At 46.5% G+C, this 20,585-nt stretch overlaps 2 protein-coding genes across 3 annotated transcripts in view; one reads left to right on the top strand and one right to left on the bottom strand.

Moving 5' to 3' along the window:
- Positions 1 to 7,169, bottom strand: part of LOC118218996 (HMG box-containing protein 1-like) — an 8,766-nt gene extending 1,597 nt beyond the window's left edge. Inside the window, exons 1-11 of one of the 2 annotated variants that reach the window (XM_035401761.1) lie at positions 7,120 to 7,168; positions 6,911 to 6,927; positions 5,281 to 5,473; positions 4,792 to 5,014; positions 4,489 to 4,618; positions 4,227 to 4,338; positions 3,430 to 3,545; positions 2,417 to 2,573; positions 2,006 to 2,150; positions 1,205 to 1,492; positions 741 to 882 (exon numbers count right to left, since the gene is read on the bottom strand). In XM_035401761.1, coding sequence (XP_035257652.1) covers positions 741 to 882; positions 1,205 to 1,492; positions 2,006 to 2,150; positions 2,417 to 2,573; positions 3,430 to 3,545; positions 4,227 to 4,338; positions 4,489 to 4,618; positions 4,792 to 5,014; positions 5,281 to 5,473; positions 6,911 to 6,927; positions 7,120 to 7,153 — 1,557 coding nt within the window. In that variant the 5' untranslated portion in view covers positions 7,154 to 7,168. Of the gene's footprint in view, positions 1 to 740; positions 883 to 1,204; positions 1,493 to 2,005; positions 2,151 to 2,416; positions 2,574 to 3,429; positions 3,546 to 4,226; positions 4,339 to 4,488; positions 4,619 to 4,791; positions 5,015 to 5,280; positions 5,474 to 6,910; positions 6,928 to 7,119 lie in introns of both variants that reach the window. The other variant, XM_035401762.1, reaches the window with a different exon arrangement.
- A 3,554-nt stretch (positions 7,170 to 10,723) lies between these two features.
- Positions 10,724 to 20,444, top strand: LOC118219008 (nicotinamide phosphoribosyltransferase-like). The gene is made up of 11 exons (XM_035401788.1): positions 10,724 to 10,879; positions 13,211 to 13,367; positions 14,418 to 14,521; positions 14,885 to 15,013; positions 16,537 to 16,695; positions 16,791 to 16,927; positions 17,041 to 17,266; positions 17,371 to 17,490; positions 18,022 to 18,162; positions 18,331 to 18,465; positions 18,757 to 20,444. The coding sequence occupies exons 1-11, from the start codon at positions 10,826 to 10,828 to the stop codon at positions 18,868 to 18,870; spliced, it is 1,476 nt and encodes a 491-aa protein (XP_035257679.1). The 5' UTR covers positions 10,724 to 10,825; the 3' UTR covers positions 18,871 to 20,444.
- The last annotated feature ends 141 nt before the right edge of the window (positions 20,445 to 20,585 follow it).

Below are 20,585 nucleotides of genomic sequence, written 5' to 3' on the forward strand. Positions count from 1 at the left end.
GCTGGCTGTGTGTGTGTTAGGGGTCGAGCAGTCAGTGCTCACTGAGCTGTGCTGGCTGTGTGTGTGTTAGCGGTTGTGTAGTCAGTGCTCACTGAGCTGTGCTGGCTGTGTGTGTGTTAGCGGTTGAGCAGTCAGTGCTCACTAAGCTGTGCTGGCTGTGTGTGTGTTAGCGGTCGAGCAGTCAGTGCTCACTGAGCTGTGCTGGCTGTGTGTGTGTTAGCGGTTGAGCAGTCAGTGCTCACTGAGCTGTGCTGGCTGTGTGTGTGTTAGCGGTCGAGCAGTCAGTGCTCACTGAGCTGTGCTGGCTGTGTGTGTGTTAGCGGTCGAGCAGTCAGTGCTCACTGAGCTGTGCTGGCTGTGTGTGTGTTAGCGGTCGAGCAGTCAGTGCTCACTGAGCTGTGCTGGCTGTGTGTGTGTTAGCGGTTGTGTAGTCAGTGCTCACTGAGCTGTGCTGGCTGTGTGTGTGTTAGCGGTCGAGCAGTCAGTGCTCACTGAGCTGTGCTGGCTGTGTGTGTGTTAGCGGTCGAGCAGTCAGTGCTCACTGAGCTGTGCTGGCTGTGTGTGTGTTAGCGGTTGAGCAGTCAGTGCTCACTGAGCTGTGCTGGCTGTGTGTGTTAGCGGTTGAGCAGTCAGTGCTCACTGAGCTGTGCTGGCTGTGTGTGTGTTAGCGGTTGAGCAGTCAGTGCTCACTGAGCTGTGCTGGCTGTGTGTGTGTTAGCGGTTGAGCAGTCAGTGCTCACTGAGCTGGTTCTCCTGCGCTTCCAGCAGTCGGGGTTGAGCCGTTTCTGTTCCTCTGCGAGCTCCTTGGCCTCCTGGGCGTACGTCCTCCTCTCCTCCTGCTTCATCTTCTTCCACCTGTCCCCCAGGATCACACTGATGGCCCTGCATGCAGAGGTCAGAGGTCAGAGGTCACCCTGCACACCCCCTCACTGAGAGGGATCAGTCCTAGCTCCAGAGCTCTGGCTCAGAGCCAGCCTGGCCTCCACATGTGTTCTAATTAACAGGTACGAAACCCGCTCCCCTGTTTTACATTTCCTGCTTTGGGCTACCAAACTGCAGGGGAAGAGCAAACTAAAGCACACCGCGCATTCAGAGGTGACTGAGCTGACTAAGCAGCGACACAGCAGAGCAGAGTGTTATGCTGCTTCTGTAAGCAGCCGCTGTTCTGTGCTGTGTTCATACACACGCGCACACACACACACACCTGTTGTCCTTCCCAGGGTACATCTGTGTGTACTGCACTCTGTATTTCTTGGCAAAGAGCATGAAGGCGTTCATTGGCCGCTTGCACTTTGTGGGCGTGGCAGGGCTGGGAGTTCTGGGGGCGTGGCTCCTCTTGGCATTGCTGTGGCGGGACTGGGAGGGGCGGGGGGGCTGGGAGTCCCGCCCCGGTCTCTGAACGGCACCCCCGCTGGTCTGGGAGGCGCGGCGCTGGCGGGCCATGCTGCTCAGCACGTACACGGCGGCCGAGTCCAGCGGGGTGAAGTGGAAACTGGCAAGAGAACAGCCAGAGATTCAGCTACTGCTCACATACTGCTGCTCTCACTGCTGCTCACACCCTACTGCTCACACACTGCTTCAGTACTCTACACACTGCTGCTCTCACACTGCTGCTCACACACAGCTGCCTTACTCTACACACATGCAGCAGGTTACTGCACTACCTCAGTTAGGAAGCGTGCACAGAAATAGTATATCATCATTTGGATGGACAGGAAAATGTGGACTGTAAATCATTACAAAGAACATCACACTGCTCAGCATAACCACAAACCAAATCAGTGGAAAGTCACCTATTCAGAATTTAAAAATTTAGAAAAAAAGGCCACCAAAATTCTAAAAAATTGATGTATGCAGCCTGATATCTTTTAAACAATGTGGGTTTTGAAATCCTAATTTGCAGTCTTATTTTTAAAAAGACGCATCTCAGTGATAATTATTCAGATCGTTTTGGCATTTCTCTTTACAGAAACAGCTGACGGGTGAGCCCTGCGGGAAGCGTCACCTCCTGAAGGTGCGGAAGACCACGGAGTGGTCGCAGCTGATGGAGTCGCGGTGGCCAGGAGGCAGGCACAGGTCCCCCAGCTGCAGCTCGTAGCAGGGGATCCCGTGCTGCACCACCGTCAGGCTCGGGTGGAAGGAGGACCATCCTGAGAGACAGAGAGCGGAGCTACCTGAGCTGAGTGACCACAACACGCCCCTCTGCATGGCTCTCTAACCGTGACACACTCTGCCCTCCCTCTCTTCCCTGCTCCACTGCTATTACCAGCACCTGCTTCCTGCTTCCTGCTTCCTGACTGACATCACTTCCTGAATTCAGTGCTCTGTGTTCAGACCCAGGACAGCACAGGTGCAATTCACAAAGGAATCTTTTTTTATTTTTTTTAGGTGATGTGTATGTTTTAACATTCCCTACCTTTATTTTTCACGTAAAAAGGATGGCCCAGGCTGCACTCTGTGGTCAGAAGCCCATCTACTGTGGAGCCGGGGTCAAAGGTCAGCTTCAGAACCGACTGGCCAGAAGACACGGCCTCGTCGTGTGCCACCAGCTTCAGACCTTCTGAGCCATAGCTCTGCAAACGAACAGAGAGAGGAGCATCACAGAGGCAGTGCTGTCTGATCAGGCAAACACCATTACTAAACCACACTGATACACAACACAGGCCAGGAGATCACCATTACTAAACCACACTGATACACAACACAGGCCAGGAGATCACCATTACTAAACCACACTGATACACAACACAGGCCAGGAGATCACTATTAATAAACCACACTGATACACAACACAGGCCAGGAGATCACCATTACTAAACCACACTGATACACAACACAGGCCAGGAGATCACCATTACTAAACCACACTGATACACAACACAGGCCAGGAGATCACCATTACTAAACCACACTGATACACAACACAGGCCAGGAGATCACCATTACTAAACCACACTGATACACAACACAGGCCAGGAGATCACCATTACTAAACCACACTGATACACAACACAGGCCAGGAGATCACCATTACTAAACCACACTGATACACAACACAGGCCAGGAGATCACCATTACTAAACCACACTGATACACAACACAGGCCAGGAGATCACCATTACTAAACCACACTGATACACAACACAGGCCAGGAGATCACCATTACTAAACCACACTGATACACAACACAGGCCAGGAGATCAAATCCTTGTTCAGCACTTTAAATAAGCAGCATGTTAAAACATCAGCATGATTAACATTCAAATCACATTCTATCCTGAGTCCCTCATCTGAACCCTGAACCTGAACTCTGAATCCTAAACCTTGAACTGCCACCTGAGCCCTGAACTCTCAGCCCTTTTTGAATGCCAAACCAGGACTAACAGCACATAAATAATTATAATAGTAGTAATGTTAAAAAGGCTGTACCTTGAGTGTGTGGCTTGGCATCTCTGTCTCATCCTCAGACTCATCGCCGGGGTCACACAGGTCCTCCACATCGTGCCACTCCAGGCCCCGCCTCCTCTGGAACCGCACGCGTGTGCCTGAGGGGGCGGGGACGCACGCTCATTCATTTCCCCTCTCTGCACATGCTCTTTATGGGAAAATCAGGCTAAGTTTTCAGTTGGTTTAAATCAGTCTTGAATGGGTTGGAAGTTATATTTGATTGGTTTAAATCTGTTTTGTAACAGCCACTGGGTTTTTGTTGTGTCCAAATGGAACAGTACCTTTAGTGTTCACTTTCAAAACTTACATAGAAAGCATTTTTTTAAATGCATGTTAACATTTTTATATACCAATAATTAAATTAGCTCTGCTTTACATCATTCTCATTTTAGTTACATCCTTTAATGCTTCTTTTCTTTAGTCCATGCTAATGAGCCCTTTCAAGTGATACAGCAAGACTACCATGCAAGTGTATGGAAGGCCTCTTTCAAAATGAAATCATCAGTTTATAAACGGGTGTTCCTGTCACCAACAGCCTGGTTCCCTATGCTGCAGTTCTTCCTTACATCAGCCTGCCGTACTGTAACTGATCTACTTCACTCTCGCTGTCATACTGCCATAAGGACAACAGAGGGCACCATTTCCTACAGAGATCAGCTGGGAGAACAACAGATCATGCAGCTTGAGCTCTTTATTCCTTATTTTATGTATGACGTATGATCTTTCAGGAAGCAGTACAGGTGTGTGTACCTTTCAGGAAGCAGTGCAGGTGTGTGTACCTTTCAGGAAGCAGTGCCAGACTGTGGGTGGCCAGGATTGGGACCACCCCACGGCCTCTTCACCCGAGAAGGAAGACGTGCAGGAAATTGCAGACTCTGACGCACTTCTGGCCTGGGTAAGGTTCAAAAATACAACTGCCGTCTGGTTAGTGATTGTAGGATACAGTGTGTGTGGCACAGATTATCATGCAGGAGTTTCAGTATATGAGCAGGAAGTCAACAGGAAGTGGTTTATGCCAGGGCTGTAGATCATAGATCATACCCTGAGGTGCCTGCGCTCTCTCCTGTGACTCCGGGCGTGGGTGGGGCTGAGTTCACTGCTGGAGGCCAAGGGGGGCCGAGCATAGGAATGTAAACTGCTGCTAGTGGCTATGATGTGTACAGGAGGGGACCTGAAGGGGCAGACAGCGGGAGCAGCTTAACTCTTTACATCTCACCTGTTTACAAAGGTGGGATTAACATGTGCACTGCTTACAGAGGTGCAATACTGTTCAACACTACACCTGTTTTAGAAGAGATTCAGGTGGAAGGGTCTGACTTGTAGGAGGAGCCCTGTGTAACTCACCTCTTGTGGGAGGAGCTCTGTAGCAGAGGACTCTGGGGGCTTGTGGCAATGTTGGCCAGCTCTGTCAGCCAGTTTGTGTCGGGGAAGTCACTTTTAAGGGCGGGCCTGCAGGTGTCCGACGGTCCCTCCTGATGGGACACGCCCACTTCCACCTGGAACACCCCTGGGGATGGCCGGGTCTCCTGCACCTCCTCCTGCACCTCCTGCAGCTCGGGGAGGTCATCTGTGGAGAATGTGAGCAATGCCAGGTGCCACTTTTAATGCAGTAAAGTCCTCGCTACTTATTCTACACACACAACTAATCCCCCTGGCTTTAATGTCTGTTTTCAGGTTGAAAAGGTCAAAAGATAAAATGGCTCAGCAAGAAGGGAGCATTTCCCAGGTAAACAGACAGAATGTAAGCACAGTATGTTACAGTGTGCACACTGCAAGAGAGCATGTGTGTGTGTGTGTGTGTGAGAGAGAGAGACAGAGAGAGAGAGAGATTACCATACTCCACATGACTCTCACTGGAAGGGCATCTGTCAGAGGAGGGCAGGTGCTCAGTGCACTTGAGCGTGTTGAAGGCATCGGTCATTCCAACAGCACTCTGCAGCGCCCCCTGCTGGGTCTCCTCCACTCTGTCTGCCACCACTGCAGTTTTCACCTGCCAAACCATGGTACACCTGGCCAGCTCACCCGACTGCGGACATAACGATAAACATAATCATCTCCATTTGCGCTCTGCCTGGGTAATATGAATGTAATAACTGCAGAAACTATCAAATTTGCCCAAAACAAGTGCAACAGTGCAAAACAGTTGTTTGACCTGAAAGTCTTTGTCAGGTGTAACTCTAATAAGAGATGCAAACAGAGCCTTATATAAGGCAGTGTCTAAACGTGGACCCACATTTTCCTCCTGTAGCCTAATATAGAGCCCTGCTACAGGAAAAACTGGGTCAAACTATCAGCAGCCATTTCTGTTTCTAAATGTATGTATTTCCTTTCTTTGGCGTATAAGCTTTGCACAGTCCATATTTCAGCCAACCTAAAAAGGCTCGCCCCATATCGGACACCCCTGTCCTGTATACAGCACTGGAGAACAGGAAACTTGCTGTGCCAGATTCGGTTTGCTACATGGTTACCTTGTGCTGAAAATGTGATTCATTTGCTAATAATTACACAAACTAAATTACATATCACCAGTACACACACACACACTTATTTAATCCAATTTCATTTTACTTTAATATGAAATATAAATATTAAGTGCTTGTCAGGATCTATATTTTATAGATCTATTTTTTTCCCTTTTCAATTTACACATATGCCTTAGCAACATCATTGATTGGCCAGCGTTAAGAGTTGCAGTTGCAGTCAATATATCCCTCTACATATTAATGAAAAATTGGACGCATATGTTTTTTTTCTGATGGTGTTAAAGAAGAGAACAATCGCCCATGAATTACGTTCTTTGTCTGCGAACTCTGTATGCGGGTTTCGTAATAACCATCATGTGACCTTCTGCACGCAAGTCTTGTTTATAAAGTTTAGGGACTTGGCGCATGCGCTTCATAGTCCATTCATTCATAACTGCGTAATAAGAAGGAACGAAACAATGGAATTACTCTGAAAGTGGTGGTTATTAACCGCTATTTTTTAAAAGAAATGTGGATCACCCCATTTTAACCATACGTTTGATAAGAAGTAAAATGTAGCCTACCAGACGATCAAATGTAAAGAGTTTGCTATAGCAACTGTGGACTAAATCTTTTTTTTTTTTTTTTATATAAAACGATTTAGTTTGAACAAAAATCATTTTTAGAGGCGGTCAAAAAACGAGGTTCTTTAAAGGTTGATTAACTGGTAGCTAGCTAACTAGTTGGTTAGCGACTATGGCTGTCATTATGTGACAAAGCGGAACTCTTTTGTTAGCACATACCGAAATGAAGAAAGAAAACATAAATATATAAATCCACCAAATGTTAGGAACGTGTTAAAACTTATTCGTTATGTGCAAAAGAATGTCATCAAGTTGCAACAATGTCTTGAATGCCTGTCATTCAAAAATATTAAATGAATGAAGCAAAAGCGTAACTCCTGGACAGCAAGACGGGAGCCAAAACAAAACAAAACTCACCAGCTGGACTGTAGCTACTGTCAAAACAACAGAGTAACACAATGAAAAAACAGTCTGGCAAGAATGTCACTCGGAATCGATGCAATCATTGGCAGTCTGACACCGTTTTCCGTTGAATTCCGTATTGAAATTCGATGTTCACTGCTCATTTCGCGAGGTATTTTAAACATTTTGATTCTGATGTATCTATGGCTAACTTTCTCACTTACCCAGTCCGTCGCCATTAGCGAATATCCCTGGCATTCTTGGAAATGGGAGGTAATGATCACTTTTAGATAAGAAATTCTATTGGCTTATGCAAACGTCCATCAATAACGATCCTCCTGATTATTGGCTAAGATTTATCATGACAGTAGAAGGTGTGGTCTTATTTCTTATTCCTTCGCTAATTGGCTGAAATGTACGCCCGTTGTCATATTTTTTTATTTTATGAGCGAAGCTTCTTGCATAATTGCTGTAGTTTTTAACTCCGTTTTCTTTGTGGCTTTGTATATGCATTTGACTACAGATCCCATGCGTCACTAGCGCAGGAAATAAACAATGAACATGCCCCTGCTCTTATTTTCCATTGTCATTTACTGAAATGTATTTCCACTTACTAGTGTCGACTCAGTGGGAATTTTGGTGAAAGCACATGCTATAAAGTTAAAACTAATCATTTGAATAAGGGCAATAAATTGTGAAAAATCATTCCATATACAAAATGTAACTTCTATAGGCGAGGTTTATGAACTCATTTTTTCTGAATTAAGTTGAAACAAACAACAAGCTGCAGGAGAACATAATACCTTTTCACTAATTTTGTGACTAAGATGATTATCCGGTGTTGTTCCATAAGTCATCATTGTCCATAACTTAGTGTATTTTGTGGAGCAAATTAATTTCCCTGCTAGCTGCTCAGCTTGTTAAAACAGGTTGGGTGTGCTCAGCCATTCGTTTCAGAGCAGTGTGGCAGGTCAGTGTGGCCTGCACCTTTAAAAGCTGTCTAGCGCGAGTCTAGGGCATGTCAGCCATGTCAGCCATGACCCGGCCCCGGGGACAGCATGGCTGTTAAAAATATCATAATCACTGCACAGCATATGACACAGGCATATGACACGCAGGTGCCACAGCCCAACAGGCTGTATGCATTACCTCATGCACACTGAGTCAAACCATCAATATTAAATCACTTTCACCTGAAGACTCTGAATATCGATGTAATGAACCAGCTAATAAAACAAATAATGCCTTATTTATGTATATATGCATTTAATTGATTGGGATGCTTATGTGTTGAGAGGAAATGGAATGTATTCGTTTTGTGTAAGATTATGATTTAAGACTAAGTTCATGAGCCTAACTTCATAGAAAAGAAAATACTTATCAAACCAAGTAAGTCATGCACTCAGGCGTTATTTGGTATAAAATTGAATTTTTTGTAATGAAAATTCAGATAAAATCAACAGTGTACTGTACATCTGAGAATGCACTACCACGACTCGGGGAGAGCCAGAGGGATTCACATTTTCACATTTCACACACATGCACAAACACACACACACTCCCGCACACACACACACAGACATTCAGAAGTGGATTCAAGTGGGTTCTCTTTGGAGTTCAGCATGAGTTTCATCACATCCCCAGCAGATGGTGCTGTGGTCTAAAAACGAGGCCTGGTCCAAAAACTGAGTATTTAGTTCGTGTGTGTGCTTACACACAGTGGGTATTTAGTGTGTGTGTTGGTTGGTTTTTTTTTGTGTGTGTGTGTGTGTGTGTGCATGAATGTTTTCCACATCTGTAGCCTTGTAGTTAGGATTTAGCTTTTTGCAGAATTTCCTCCTAATACATTGCCTTCCAACAAATGTACATGAATGAAAATTCTTTTTTTTTTTTTTTAAAGCGGTCCTGTCGCGCCAACAAAATTTGTGTGCGCCATTATGGAAGCTACAGATCTACTCTTGACGTCTTGACGTCTGAGGATGTTTTATAACGGTGTTAAACTTTCATAAATCTGACCCCGCTGGTAACGGCTTGTCAATAAATTACGATTATTATCCAGTAGAGGGCGCAAAAGAGCTAAAACGGCTTGTCTTGACAGATTTCCCCGTAAAGGGAAAGTGAAAGGTTTTTCTGTTTCCCGTGCGTAGAGTCAGAAGGGTAATATGGTATTCATTATTATACTTAATAGGAGTTTTATTTTTATTAATTAACTGAAGTACTCAAAGATACAAGAGACTGTTGATACAAACAATATGAATGAAAAATGAACACATATTGAAACACACTGGGTCCATTTCAGGGTGCTTAGCAGTAGTTTAAACCTCAGGTTTAACCCCTTAGACCACACAACTACAATACAACTGGAAGAGTTAAGCCTTATTTAACAGATTTGCTGTTCCAGTAGTAATGCAGTTCTGTAATTTAACTCCCTGACTGCAATCGCAAGTAGCACAGACACAACAGACACACGTTCGGTTGGAGACATTGGTAATTCCTTCTAACATCTTCTGTTCTGGTCCTAATTTTGAAACATACTGCCATAAGCTTACAGAGTGAGAGTCAATCCCATTTAAATTAAGTCACTGAAAATCATCATAAAACTATGGAAAATGGTGAACTGAGATGGAATTCCTGGACCTGATACTCTGATAAGTCAACATTGAAAGAAATGTTTACAATGGAGTTATATAATTGCTAAATAAATAGTTGAATAAATCACATCAAAATGCATGTATATAGCACAATTTACAAATAATTTGGACACCTTATACTGTGACAGCTGGGCAGCTGTGTTGTAAAACTGTCAACTGATGGTGAAAATCTGTTATATTCTGGTAGAGTGTCCCACAGCTTTGGGGCATAGAAACAAAAGGCTAGCTCTCCACTTTGTTTGTGCTTTACCTTTACAGACCAGTGCTGAGGGACCTTAGGGTTAGATTGGGGTCACACTTAGGTAAGCATTCAATAATATATTTAGGTGTGAATCTATATATTGCTTCAAGTGCAAGTAAAATAACTTTAAAATTGATTTTAAAAGCCACAGGTAGCCAATGCAGGGTAGCAAGGACAGGGGAAATGTGAGCTCATTTTTCTCTCCTGGGCAGTATTCTTTCTCTCCTGGGCAGTATTATTTCTGCTGCATTTTGTACAAACTGTAGTGCAATTGACATTTTTGGAAGGCCAGCAATAAGAGCATTTCAGTAATCAAGCCTGCTTGTAATAAATGCATATCAGCCTCTCAAATTCAACATATATACACCAGCTACGTGATATCCAAACATGCAAACCAATGACAAACGACTAGGTAGTTTGTTCACACCCTGATTTACTGTTGCTTCTGCCACAATGTATAATGTTCTCTTGTGAGGAGCAAACTGCAATAATAATTCAATAATTCTAGTCCTAGTGGAACATTAACAGCAATATTCTGTTTAAAATCATCTTCATCTCCCTCTTTAATGCTTCAATTTTTACTTGTATTAACGTGAACAAGAAGATTATTTATAAGTAATGATTATAATTTACACAACTATTTGAAAATTCAGTAAACCTTCCCTCTAGTGCACTGCTTTGGTGGCACAGGTGTTTTGCTCTCCCCTCATTCAAGCAACTGCATATTTACCGTAGAAACTGCATTCTTACAGTATTAACTGCCTTAGGTGTTAAAAAACGAAGGCCCTATTAGTACTGTCGTGCTGTTTCGCACGCATAACACAACCTAACAGTGACGTAATACTCGTCATCTGTCCTATCGTAGCCAAGTGTGTCTCCAATTATGCCCCGCCCTCCACTCAGATTAGATGGGACGCGAGCATTTAGCCACGCCTCTTTCCAGTTACGTAGTCCGCCACAGCAACGAGCTTGGTTGTGAATCCCCGGTAGAAGCGCGCAGAGCACAGTACTGGCAGACGTGACAGAATTCGAAGGAAGATGGAGCGCCGAGACATAGACTTCAATATATTGCTAGCAACCGATTCGTACAAGGTGAGTGCTCGATGTGGCTTTACTAACGGAGTAGTTCTGTCTCTCAGTGCCGGCTGCTCTTTGGTGATCACTGTAAAAAACCACAAGGTGGTTACATGCAGCCCAAGGCCATCACGTTCTTCTGTGTGTGCTTTTCGGTAGGCCGAAGTAATGGAAAGATAGCATGTATCTGGCCAACCAGCTCCTGTACAATGCATTCATTAGATCTTTTTTGAATGGGAATGCAAATATTTCAGATTTTGCTGTCTGCGGAAGCTTTTGAGTTTACGCGACCCACGTTACTGTTCAAGAATGGCCTGTGTATGTTCCAGTTTGCTTTATCCATAGACTGTAGAAAAATGCTTTTAACACTGTTTGACATGATAGAATTCTTATAGTTATCGATCCGTGCGATCCGGTGTTACTTTGTAGCAGTTGATACCACCCTAATCACCCAAAGTGGTGACGAAACGCGATGTCCGGTTACCAATAAACTGAAAGCCAGCTCGTGAAATGAAACTGCAAGTGTGCATGCAGTTTCCCTTCCCACTGCTGGGACAGATCTACCTAGCGTCACGCTGTACATCAATGTAAAAACATAAATGGGCAGATGTAAGGGTATAGTCTGCGAAAAATTAAAATGCCATTTGAATGTAGATTACTCGCCCGGAAACATGACACGTGAACATGCTCATGATACATAACTATCTGAGCGTCTACGAACGTGGTCATGATCAGGAAAAAGAACTGAAGTACAGTAAACTCCCACATAACCACCTCCCAGACTATCCGACGTTCCTATTTTAATGTGAACGTCAGTTAACTAATCTAGATTGACAGCCTGGCGGAGTGCCTACTTTAATGGGAGAGAGCACATTAACAATGTGTTCATACCTGCGCTTTTCGTGCAAACTAGATCTACCGGACCTCCCCCGTATGACATCGATTGTCTGTGTTCTGCGAGCTGTGAAAACGGCGGAGGAAATGCGAATGAAACCGATTATTGAATAAACCGATTGCTTAAATGTTCAGATGTTGAAATGCCGTCCAGCAGTGCCATCTTTCACCTCTGTGCTTTCCTGGTCCCCGGGGGCCTGGGTCTGTGGGTGTGCGCTGGTTCTTTTCTGGTCCCCGGGGGCCTGGGTCTGTGGGTGTGCGCTGGTTGGTCTAAGGTGACGTGAACTTTACAGGGCTTAGGGGAAAACGTGGGGACTTCTGTGAAAATATAAGATTAGCTTTAGTGAAGTCGTCATCATCAATGCAGTGAACAATTAGCTGATGTTGTTGCATCAGTTTTTTTTTCCATTGTCTTACTCAACACTCAAAGCTGACATCTGCCAGGCATAAGCCTTTCTGGACTCCCAGTTCCTCAGTGAATTTTCACTGAAATTGCAGCAATGTCTGCCTTGTTTGAGTAAATTAAAAAAGATTGGCTTCCTTGTGATGCAAACCAGGAAATGAGGTAATCCAGTATGCTTCTCTGTGATAATGAAGCATTATACCAAGACTGCAGTGTCATCCCCGGTTAAGCTTTTTAATGTTCATTATTATAAGGGTCCTGACGATGATCAGAACAGTTTGTATTTTGTATTCATCAGGGAAGAAGAGGGGTTTATGTCCTCTTGGCCATAGAGAATGGATGTTTAGGCCTATGTAGGGAGAATGGAGTCCTCTGTCCTGTTGATCAGAGCAGTCTTGGCCCTGATCACAGGAAGGGGTTAGGGTTCAGGACAGGGTGGATGGGCTCTGAACACTGTTCAGGTGCTTTACGATTGTAACCTCAATGCAGGCCACGCCCTCCTCCAGATCAGAGGGTCAGAGGTTAAAGTCTCTCCACCTGTTTAGTTGCTAGGACACGATCCTGTCTTTCATTGTTCGTGGGCTGTTTGAAGAACACAATTGTCTGCGTTGTGTATGTGTGTGTGTGTTTGCGTGTGTGTGTACTCTGTGCGCTCTGTTTGCATAGAGATGCTAATTGGTATCTCCTGCACATCCATTACACATAGCTGTGTTTCCAGGTGATGGAGGCAGGCGATGGGGGTTGTATGAGTCTGACGGCTGTGCCTTTGCCGGCAGTCTCTGTGCAGATAGGCCTACTCCACACAGCCACAGAACCAGCTGAGAGGAGCAGGTCTGTCTCTCCTCCAATCAGACTGCTCTTCTGCTCAGACTCCGCCTCCCTGCGTTCCATCCTAAACCGTGTCGAACATCATCTGTCCTTCAGTCTGAAATTAAACATTGTGAATGTAGCGAATGCTATATGTATACTGTGCAGAATGCTAGCAGTGCTACTACTGTGTGTGGATACTGGTGTGTACTTGAAAATGTTTTGTTTGTGTCTCTCTCCTTTAGGTCACACATTACAAGCAGTACCCACCCAACACCAGCAAAGTCTACTCGTACTTCGAGTGTCGCGAGAAGAAGACGGACGCCACCAGGAACCGGAAAGTCAAATATGACAAAACGGTTTTCTACGGCCTGCAGTACATCCTTCACAAATACCTGAAAGGTATGAACTCTAAACGCAAAGGGCTTTTCCTTTCCATGCTGCTGTCCCTCTATTAACCGTCAAAAGATGCTCAAACAAACCCTCTCACAGAGAGTATTTGATGGGTAAATGACCATTTACTGTTCAATGGTTTGGTGCTACTTATGATTTGGGATTCTTCTGCTCAGTCAGAACTCCTATACAATGTGACCTAGTCTGGAAAAACATGGGTGAGTCTGAGGAATAACTCACCTGCTGTATCCAGTTTGACACGACAAACATTACAGTCACTTTACAGTTCTAACGTTAACCTGACAAACCACAATTTGTCCTGTAACGAAAGAAAGTGCCACCTTTACAGGACTGTACCTGTAACATTATCCCAAAGGGAAACCCAAAGAAAGCACAAAAGACAGACAGACAGAGGGGATAGCTAAAGGGGTGGGGAGCCGTGGTGGGGTCTGAAGAGGTGAGTGGTCTGGATGTGTGGGCCGATGGGCAGGGTTTCTGCTGTCCTGCCTGCAGTGGGACTTTCTTAATTTACTGGTGACGTGTACGTATTCCCTGGGTGCACTGGTGCAGAGTAGCACACACACGCACACACACACACACACACACACACACAAGCCTCGCTGTGCTGAATGACCTGTTGTTACCTAACCATGAAGCGTGTTCTTATCCAGCCTGCAGCCTGCAGGCTGTTTGCTTGGCGGTCTGTTGCGCAGTCCTATGAGACAATGAGCCACAAAGGAAATGGAGCTTTCTAAAACACACCTGCCCTTCTCGCCGAGCCGAAATCCAACCCGCCTCCTCCATCGTGACACCTGAGAGTGCTGCTCGCACAGGGCATTGTGACACAGTCACATGGTAGAGGGTAGCGTCCCCCAGGCAGGACGTCGTCATGCGTTAGCTGTGCGCTGACATTTCTGCTGGCTCTCTACCGCTGGGGCCCCTGCTGGCCCGCCCTGCCCTGCCCTGCCCTGCCCTGGTGGCCCGGCCTGGCCCCTGCTGCTGCAGTCCCCTCCCGAATAAAGAGTGGAGTAATTAAGAGCCCTTTCTCCTGCCCTCCAGGGAAGGTGGTGACCCCAGAGAAGATTCAGGAGGCCAAGGAGGTGTACCGCGAGCACTTCCAGGATGACGTCTTCAACGAGAGAGGCTGGACTTACATCCTGGAGGTACGGCGGGGCGGCCTGTGGGGGGCGCTGTTCTCGCTCACCCCAGAGGAGGGCGATGTGTCGCTTAGTGCCACAGTTAACTAAATTGTCTGTGCTAACTGAATGACTAGTGCTAACTGAATGGCTAGTGCTAACTCTTATGAATGACTAGTGCTAAGTGAATGGCCAGTGCTAACTCTTATGAATGGCCAGTGCTAAGTGAATGGCCAGTGCTAACTCTTATGAATGGCCAGTGCTAAGTGAATGGCCAGTGCTAACTCTTATGAATGGCCAGTGCTAAGTGAATGGCCAGTGCTAACTCTTATGAATGGCCAGTGCTAAGTGAATGGCCAGTGCTAACTCGTATGCTCTCTGGGGTGACAGAGGCACGAGGGACGGCTCCCTATTGAGATCAAGGCCGTACCGGAGGGCAGCGTGATCCCGCGAGGAAACGTCCTCTTCACCGTGGAGAGCACCGACCCAGAATGCTACTGGCTCACCAACTGGGTGGAGGTGAGTGACGGCTCCGCTCCCTCAGTGCCCCCCTCCAGGACTGTGTGGGCCCTCGGCCGCAATCTCAGGGGGCTGCTGCAGTCTAGGGCGTGCCATGTTCTGGGTCATAACTGCTCGGCCACATTCATAAAGTCCAGCTGGGCATAAAATACGCTCAGGGAGACAGCGAGGGCGGTGCTTTAAAGTGACGATGCCATGAGAGAAGTGAACTGAAGAAGAAGCATCCTGTTCTCTGGAAAGGGCAGCTTGTCTGTCTTTCCTGACCCTGTGTGTATCCCAGGACGGGTGTCACACCTCCGACACACACAGGAGCGAGCCTCACTGCTGCTGAATTTACACCCTCCGCTCTCCGGTGCCGGACGGCCCGGGCTGTCCTCACACACCCACCCCTAAATATTTTCTCTTACTGTGCTGGATTCAGAGAGAAGTTTAATGTGAACAGTGGACAGAGGGCTTTGTTTCTGCAGGGCTCTGATGGGGGAGCGCAGGGCTCTGCGTATCTGCGGTGTGTGTCTGGCTCACTGCTCATTATGGGCTGTGGCCAGACGAGCACGCTCCGCCAGAGCCAGCGGCCTGCACAGGTCACATGACTGCCACTCTGGATAAGAGCGTTTGCCCAGCGGTTGGATTGTGATGTCATGAAGTGGCATGTTGTCATGGCACTGGTGCTGGGAGCATGTGACTCCCTGCCCACCGCATGCACTCCTCTATCACCAGTCAGCAGCAGCATTAGGACTGCTGTCAGCCAATCACTGCTGAGGACTGGTATTATCTGGGAAGGTCACTGATAGGAACTGTGGAGACCGAAAGGGGTTTGCTTTGAGTTGTCCATGAACAGTGTGGTCAGTTCAGTGCAAGCTGACTGTGCTTGTGTTGGGACACAGTGTGATGTGACGTGAGTGCAGTATCTCACAGAACTGCTCCTGTAAACATGCCCAAGAGCTTAAATAATATGTGACTTTACCAGCGGTCTATGAGCACAGCTGCACTCGGAATGCCCCTGAACACACCTTTGGGCTGTGCTAAGTCTTATCGCTCAGCATGCATTATCTGGCGTGCTGTTCGGGAAAATCAGTTAGTATTTGAAAATGCGGCCTTGGCACGTTCCCTGGGTCTTAACAAAGAGAGTGTGCTACAGCAGGATCACAGAGGTGAGTGTGCCGGCTTGTCCAGACTGGACTTTACCTTCGGCCTCCCCACCCAGTGCAATGCAGGAGAAATGGGGCTCTTTCCAATTGCTTGCATCCTTTCCTTGCGTCCTTTCCTCGCTCCATAGCCCAACCAACGGAGGACGCAAGGAAAGGATGTGAGGATGGAGGAATCAAGGAAACGTGTATTAGGCTAATGGAGCGTCCTTGTTCCGTCAAACGCCAGGCTGAAGCCACGTCAGTTACAGACCTGGCAGAGGTGGTTCCACAGGTCGATCATTTATACATCATGTGTTCTGAAAAAGAAAAAAAAACAGGTGTTTCCCAGCATCTTCTCTGTCACTCACACACTGCCTTCCCCCCCACCCCCCATAGACCATTCTGGTCCAGACCTGGTACCCCATCACCGTGGCGACCAACTCACGGGAGCAGAAGAAGATTCTTGCCAAGTACCTGCTGGAGACGTCCGGGCAGCTGGAGGGGTTGGAGTACAAACTGCACGACTTCGGCTACAGAGGCGTGTCCTCGCAGGAGGTACCGCCCCTTACCCGGCCGTCATTACACACAGCCTGTTTCAGCTCTACAGTGGGAAAGGGCTGTAATGATGGAGGCTCGTTTGTGATGTTCAGACTGCAGGTATCGGGGCCTCTGCACACCTGGTGAACTTCAAAGGCACAGACACGGTGGCCGGGATCTGCGTCATAAAGAAATACTACGGCACCAAGGACCCTGTGCCCGGATTCTCTGTGCCAGCTGCAGAGCACAGGTAATGCAGAGACGCACAGGTAGCACAGGCTGCACAGGTTAGCACCTTCACACCTCCTCTCACAATTCTTATTCAGGTGCTTAGCTCTGAATGCTTTCTGTTTTTCCTGCCAGTACAATCACTGCCTGGGGGAAGGACCATGAGAAGGACGCCTTTGAGCACATCATCAAGCAGTTCCCCTCCGTCCCCGTGTCCATCGTCAGCGACAGCTACGACATCTACAACGCCTGCGAGAAGATCTGGGGCGAGGACCTGAGGAGCCTTGTGGAGGCCCGCAGCGCCCAGGCCCCTCTGGTGGTCCGGCCCGACTCGGGGAACCCCCTGGACACGGTCCTGAAGGTAGGCCTCAGTCAGCTCAGATCTACACAGGAAGGAATACTGAACAGAGCAGAAGCTTTGACCACGCTACCTCTCCCTGGCTCACTGTTGTCTTTCTCTCTCAGGTCCTGGAGATTTTGGGGAAGAAGTTCCCCCCAGAGGAGAACAGCAAGGGGTACAAGGTTCTGCCCCCCTACATCCGGGTCATCCAGGGCGACGGTGTGGACATCAACACCCTGCAGGAGGTGCTCAAAGCTCCGCCAGCCGTGTCTCCCAGCCAATCCCATCCTTCTCTTATCTGAGCCCTTCAGACTCACTGTGTGCTGCTGTTGACTCCAGTTGCACTTGATTAAGCTGCTAATTGAATACTGATCTGGATTTCTCACACGGTTGTCAGCTTTATGAGGGCATATTAGTAGGTCAATTGCTGCCAACAGAACGGTTTTACACCGTTCCAATGATCCAATTTGCACGTCTTAATTTAGTAACAGTAATAAATATCCATTTTTGCTGAAGGGTAATTTGCGTACATACAGCCAAACTATGTTATATTGTAATAGCTTAAAGGACACACCCAGTACCTTATTGACTTACCAGGGACTTGGCAGGTAGCTGTCTGTGATGTCATTGTGATGTCATCCATGTAAAGCATGATTATGTTGACCAGCGTAAACAGAGGCACTCTGGGAAACGCGGTCCTACCCAACGGGTGCTTGTGTGAAGGGCAGCGTGTCGGGTGGGCTGTGCTGAGCTGCTCTCCTGTGCCGCCTGTGCAGATTGTGGAGGGGATGAAGCAGCACAGGTGGAGCATCGAGAACATCGCGTTCGGGTCGGGTGGGGCGCTGCTGCAGAAGCTGACCCGGGACCTCCTCAACTGCTCCTTCAAATGCAGCTACGTGGTGACCAATGGCTTAGGGGTGAGTCCCAGGGCACAAGCTCCTCACATCATGGACAGTGATGTACAGGGACAGTCATCGACCTATAGGAGCGAAGGGGCGTGTCTAACGGGGCCCACACTGGTTGAGGTTCACTTGGTTTCATTAATTGAGACAGAAGTTTTTTATTAAAATTTTGGTTTTCCACAGGTGAACGTTTTCAAAGACCCGGTGGCAGACCCTAACAAAAGGTCAAAGAAAGGTCGGCTGTCGCTGCACAGAACGGCGAGCGGAGAGTTTGTCACCCTGGAGGAGGGAAGGGGGGACCTGGAGGAGTACGGTGCGGTAAGTGTTCCCACGGCCCCGCCCCGCTCCCCCCCGCCCCCCGAGTGGCTTCAGTGAATGTCCCACTGCTGTGAAGCAGATGCGGGTGTGCTGTTTGGACGGGAATCTTTCGGAGAAAATATTTACCTGTTTCCGTGGTTGAACTAAGCCTTATACAGCAGCCGCTGGTGTCAGAAAAAATATAAAGCGCATGGTCAGTGCTGAGCTGGTGCAGCGCTCTCTTATGTGGGTTTGGGTCTTTTCAGTGAAGCCGTGGTTGTTTGGATAATCGATGTCTCTCTGTCCCTGCAGGACCTGCTGCACACGGTGTTCAGGAATGGCGATATTCTGAAGGCGTACTCCTTTGACGAGGTCAGAGACAATGCCAGCCTGAAGAAGTGTGAGCTGGAGGAGCTTCTTCAGTGACCACGCCCCCAAACCCTGTACCCCCAAAACCCTGGAATACCCCCCCTCCCCCCTCCCCTCCCCGAAGGCACTATTCTCCAGAGGGGTGGAGATTGAAACCCCTGCGCACGTCCCGACCCGGGCCAAATGGCTCGGGACAGTTTTCACGAGGGTACAAATGCACTGCTTTTTGTGTACAGAGCTGTTGTATGTTTCAGATTCCAGAGTATAATGTGCTTTGTTGTGTACTTGTTTATGATGGGGCAAATGTCAAGTTATTAATCAATTACATGATTTAAACTACTGTATTTAAAGCAACACCTTTGTGTTCACCACACACCTATTTTATGGGGGGTAGGGGGAGAGAAATGAGGCAGAAGTGTACATTTTTTTAAACCAGAGTAAGAACAGCACTGTTCACCACTGCAGCTAGTCTGCTGGGTTCCCTTATTTGGGCCTGTTTGTCCCTTAGCAGTAAAATAAAAGGTATGGTTGTAACTTTTAAGAGAGTCCCACACTCATGCAGTTAGCCAATCAGTGAGTCGGTACAGGACGAGTCCTTTTTGGCCAGTTTAGTTGCAGTAGAAAATTGTTTGGCTCTAGAAAGTAAAAATACTTAAGTGTGGCTGAGTGTGAGTTTTGTGTGAAGCTAAATTCCTTACTGGGGGTCTGCATATCCTTTATGCAAATGATTGTTTATTAGGGGAAGCACACTGATTTTCCTGCAAATTGTTCGCCTTCTGTTTTAAAAAGTGGACATTTTCCCCTAATGCCAAACACTGATTATGAGAAGGTCAGTGCTCTGGGGGCTACCAGCTGCTGGAAGTCTTTATAGGAATAGATCAGCTGTAGCCATGGAAACGGGAACAACAGCTGCTTTTTGTACAAATTTGTTTATGCTTCTTTAATTTGGAAAAACTGGCTGCTTTAGAGTGTGCCTGTTTTTTCAAATTATTCAGGAAAAACTGGATTCATTTTACTGGCGTTTGATTTTATAGTTTTGCTAATTAACATCACAGTAAAATTCAACTCTTAAGAGTACATACAAGTCCAGTGGGAACCATGAGTAAGAGCTGATTAAACGTTTTACTGCGATTGGTTCCATATTTAGACATTGTTCTAATGACAAAGGTCATAGGTATCCGTGGATATTTTTCTTTATGTGGCCTAATTTCTCTCTTGATTTTAACAACAGACTTGATGTGAACTGCCAGGTCAGCAAGAAACAGATTTTATTTTATTTTTTTGTTGTTGTCAAAACTCATTTTATATAATATCTAGTTATGTGTACAATACTGTGTGAATGTGAGTTGATTGATAATGCTTATGAGGATTTTATATGTACCTATTTTTTGCTTCCCGAATGATGTTTTGAAAAAGGCTAATATTGTGTGAAATTGTCAGATTGTCAAAATGATCACTGTCCATTTGGAAAAATGCATTCCCTTTTTAGATGCTCTGATTTTTATTTTTTTTTTAAACTTCGACATTTGTCCATCTTGTTCTACTATATTTAATCTGATAGTGACATTTTTAAGAACATGTGCTAGACATGTATGTGTGACCGTTTAAATAAAAAAGCACTATCAATCAGATTTGGCTTACAAATATGCCTATTTGTCAGACGTGAAGATATCTTAAATACCATTATTTATATGGAAATAATGTGGAATAATCATAAATAACTGGTTTATTTTAGGCCCATTTTCTTCTCTGTGGTTTGACCCTTTTGGGTG

The sequence above is a fragment of the Anguilla anguilla genome, chromosome 19 (genome assembly GCF_013347855.1).
Source record: "Anguilla anguilla isolate fAngAng1 chromosome 19, fAngAng1.pri, whole genome shotgun sequence".
Lineage (NCBI taxonomy): Eukaryota > Metazoa > Chordata > Actinopteri > Anguilliformes > Anguillidae > Anguilla > Anguilla anguilla.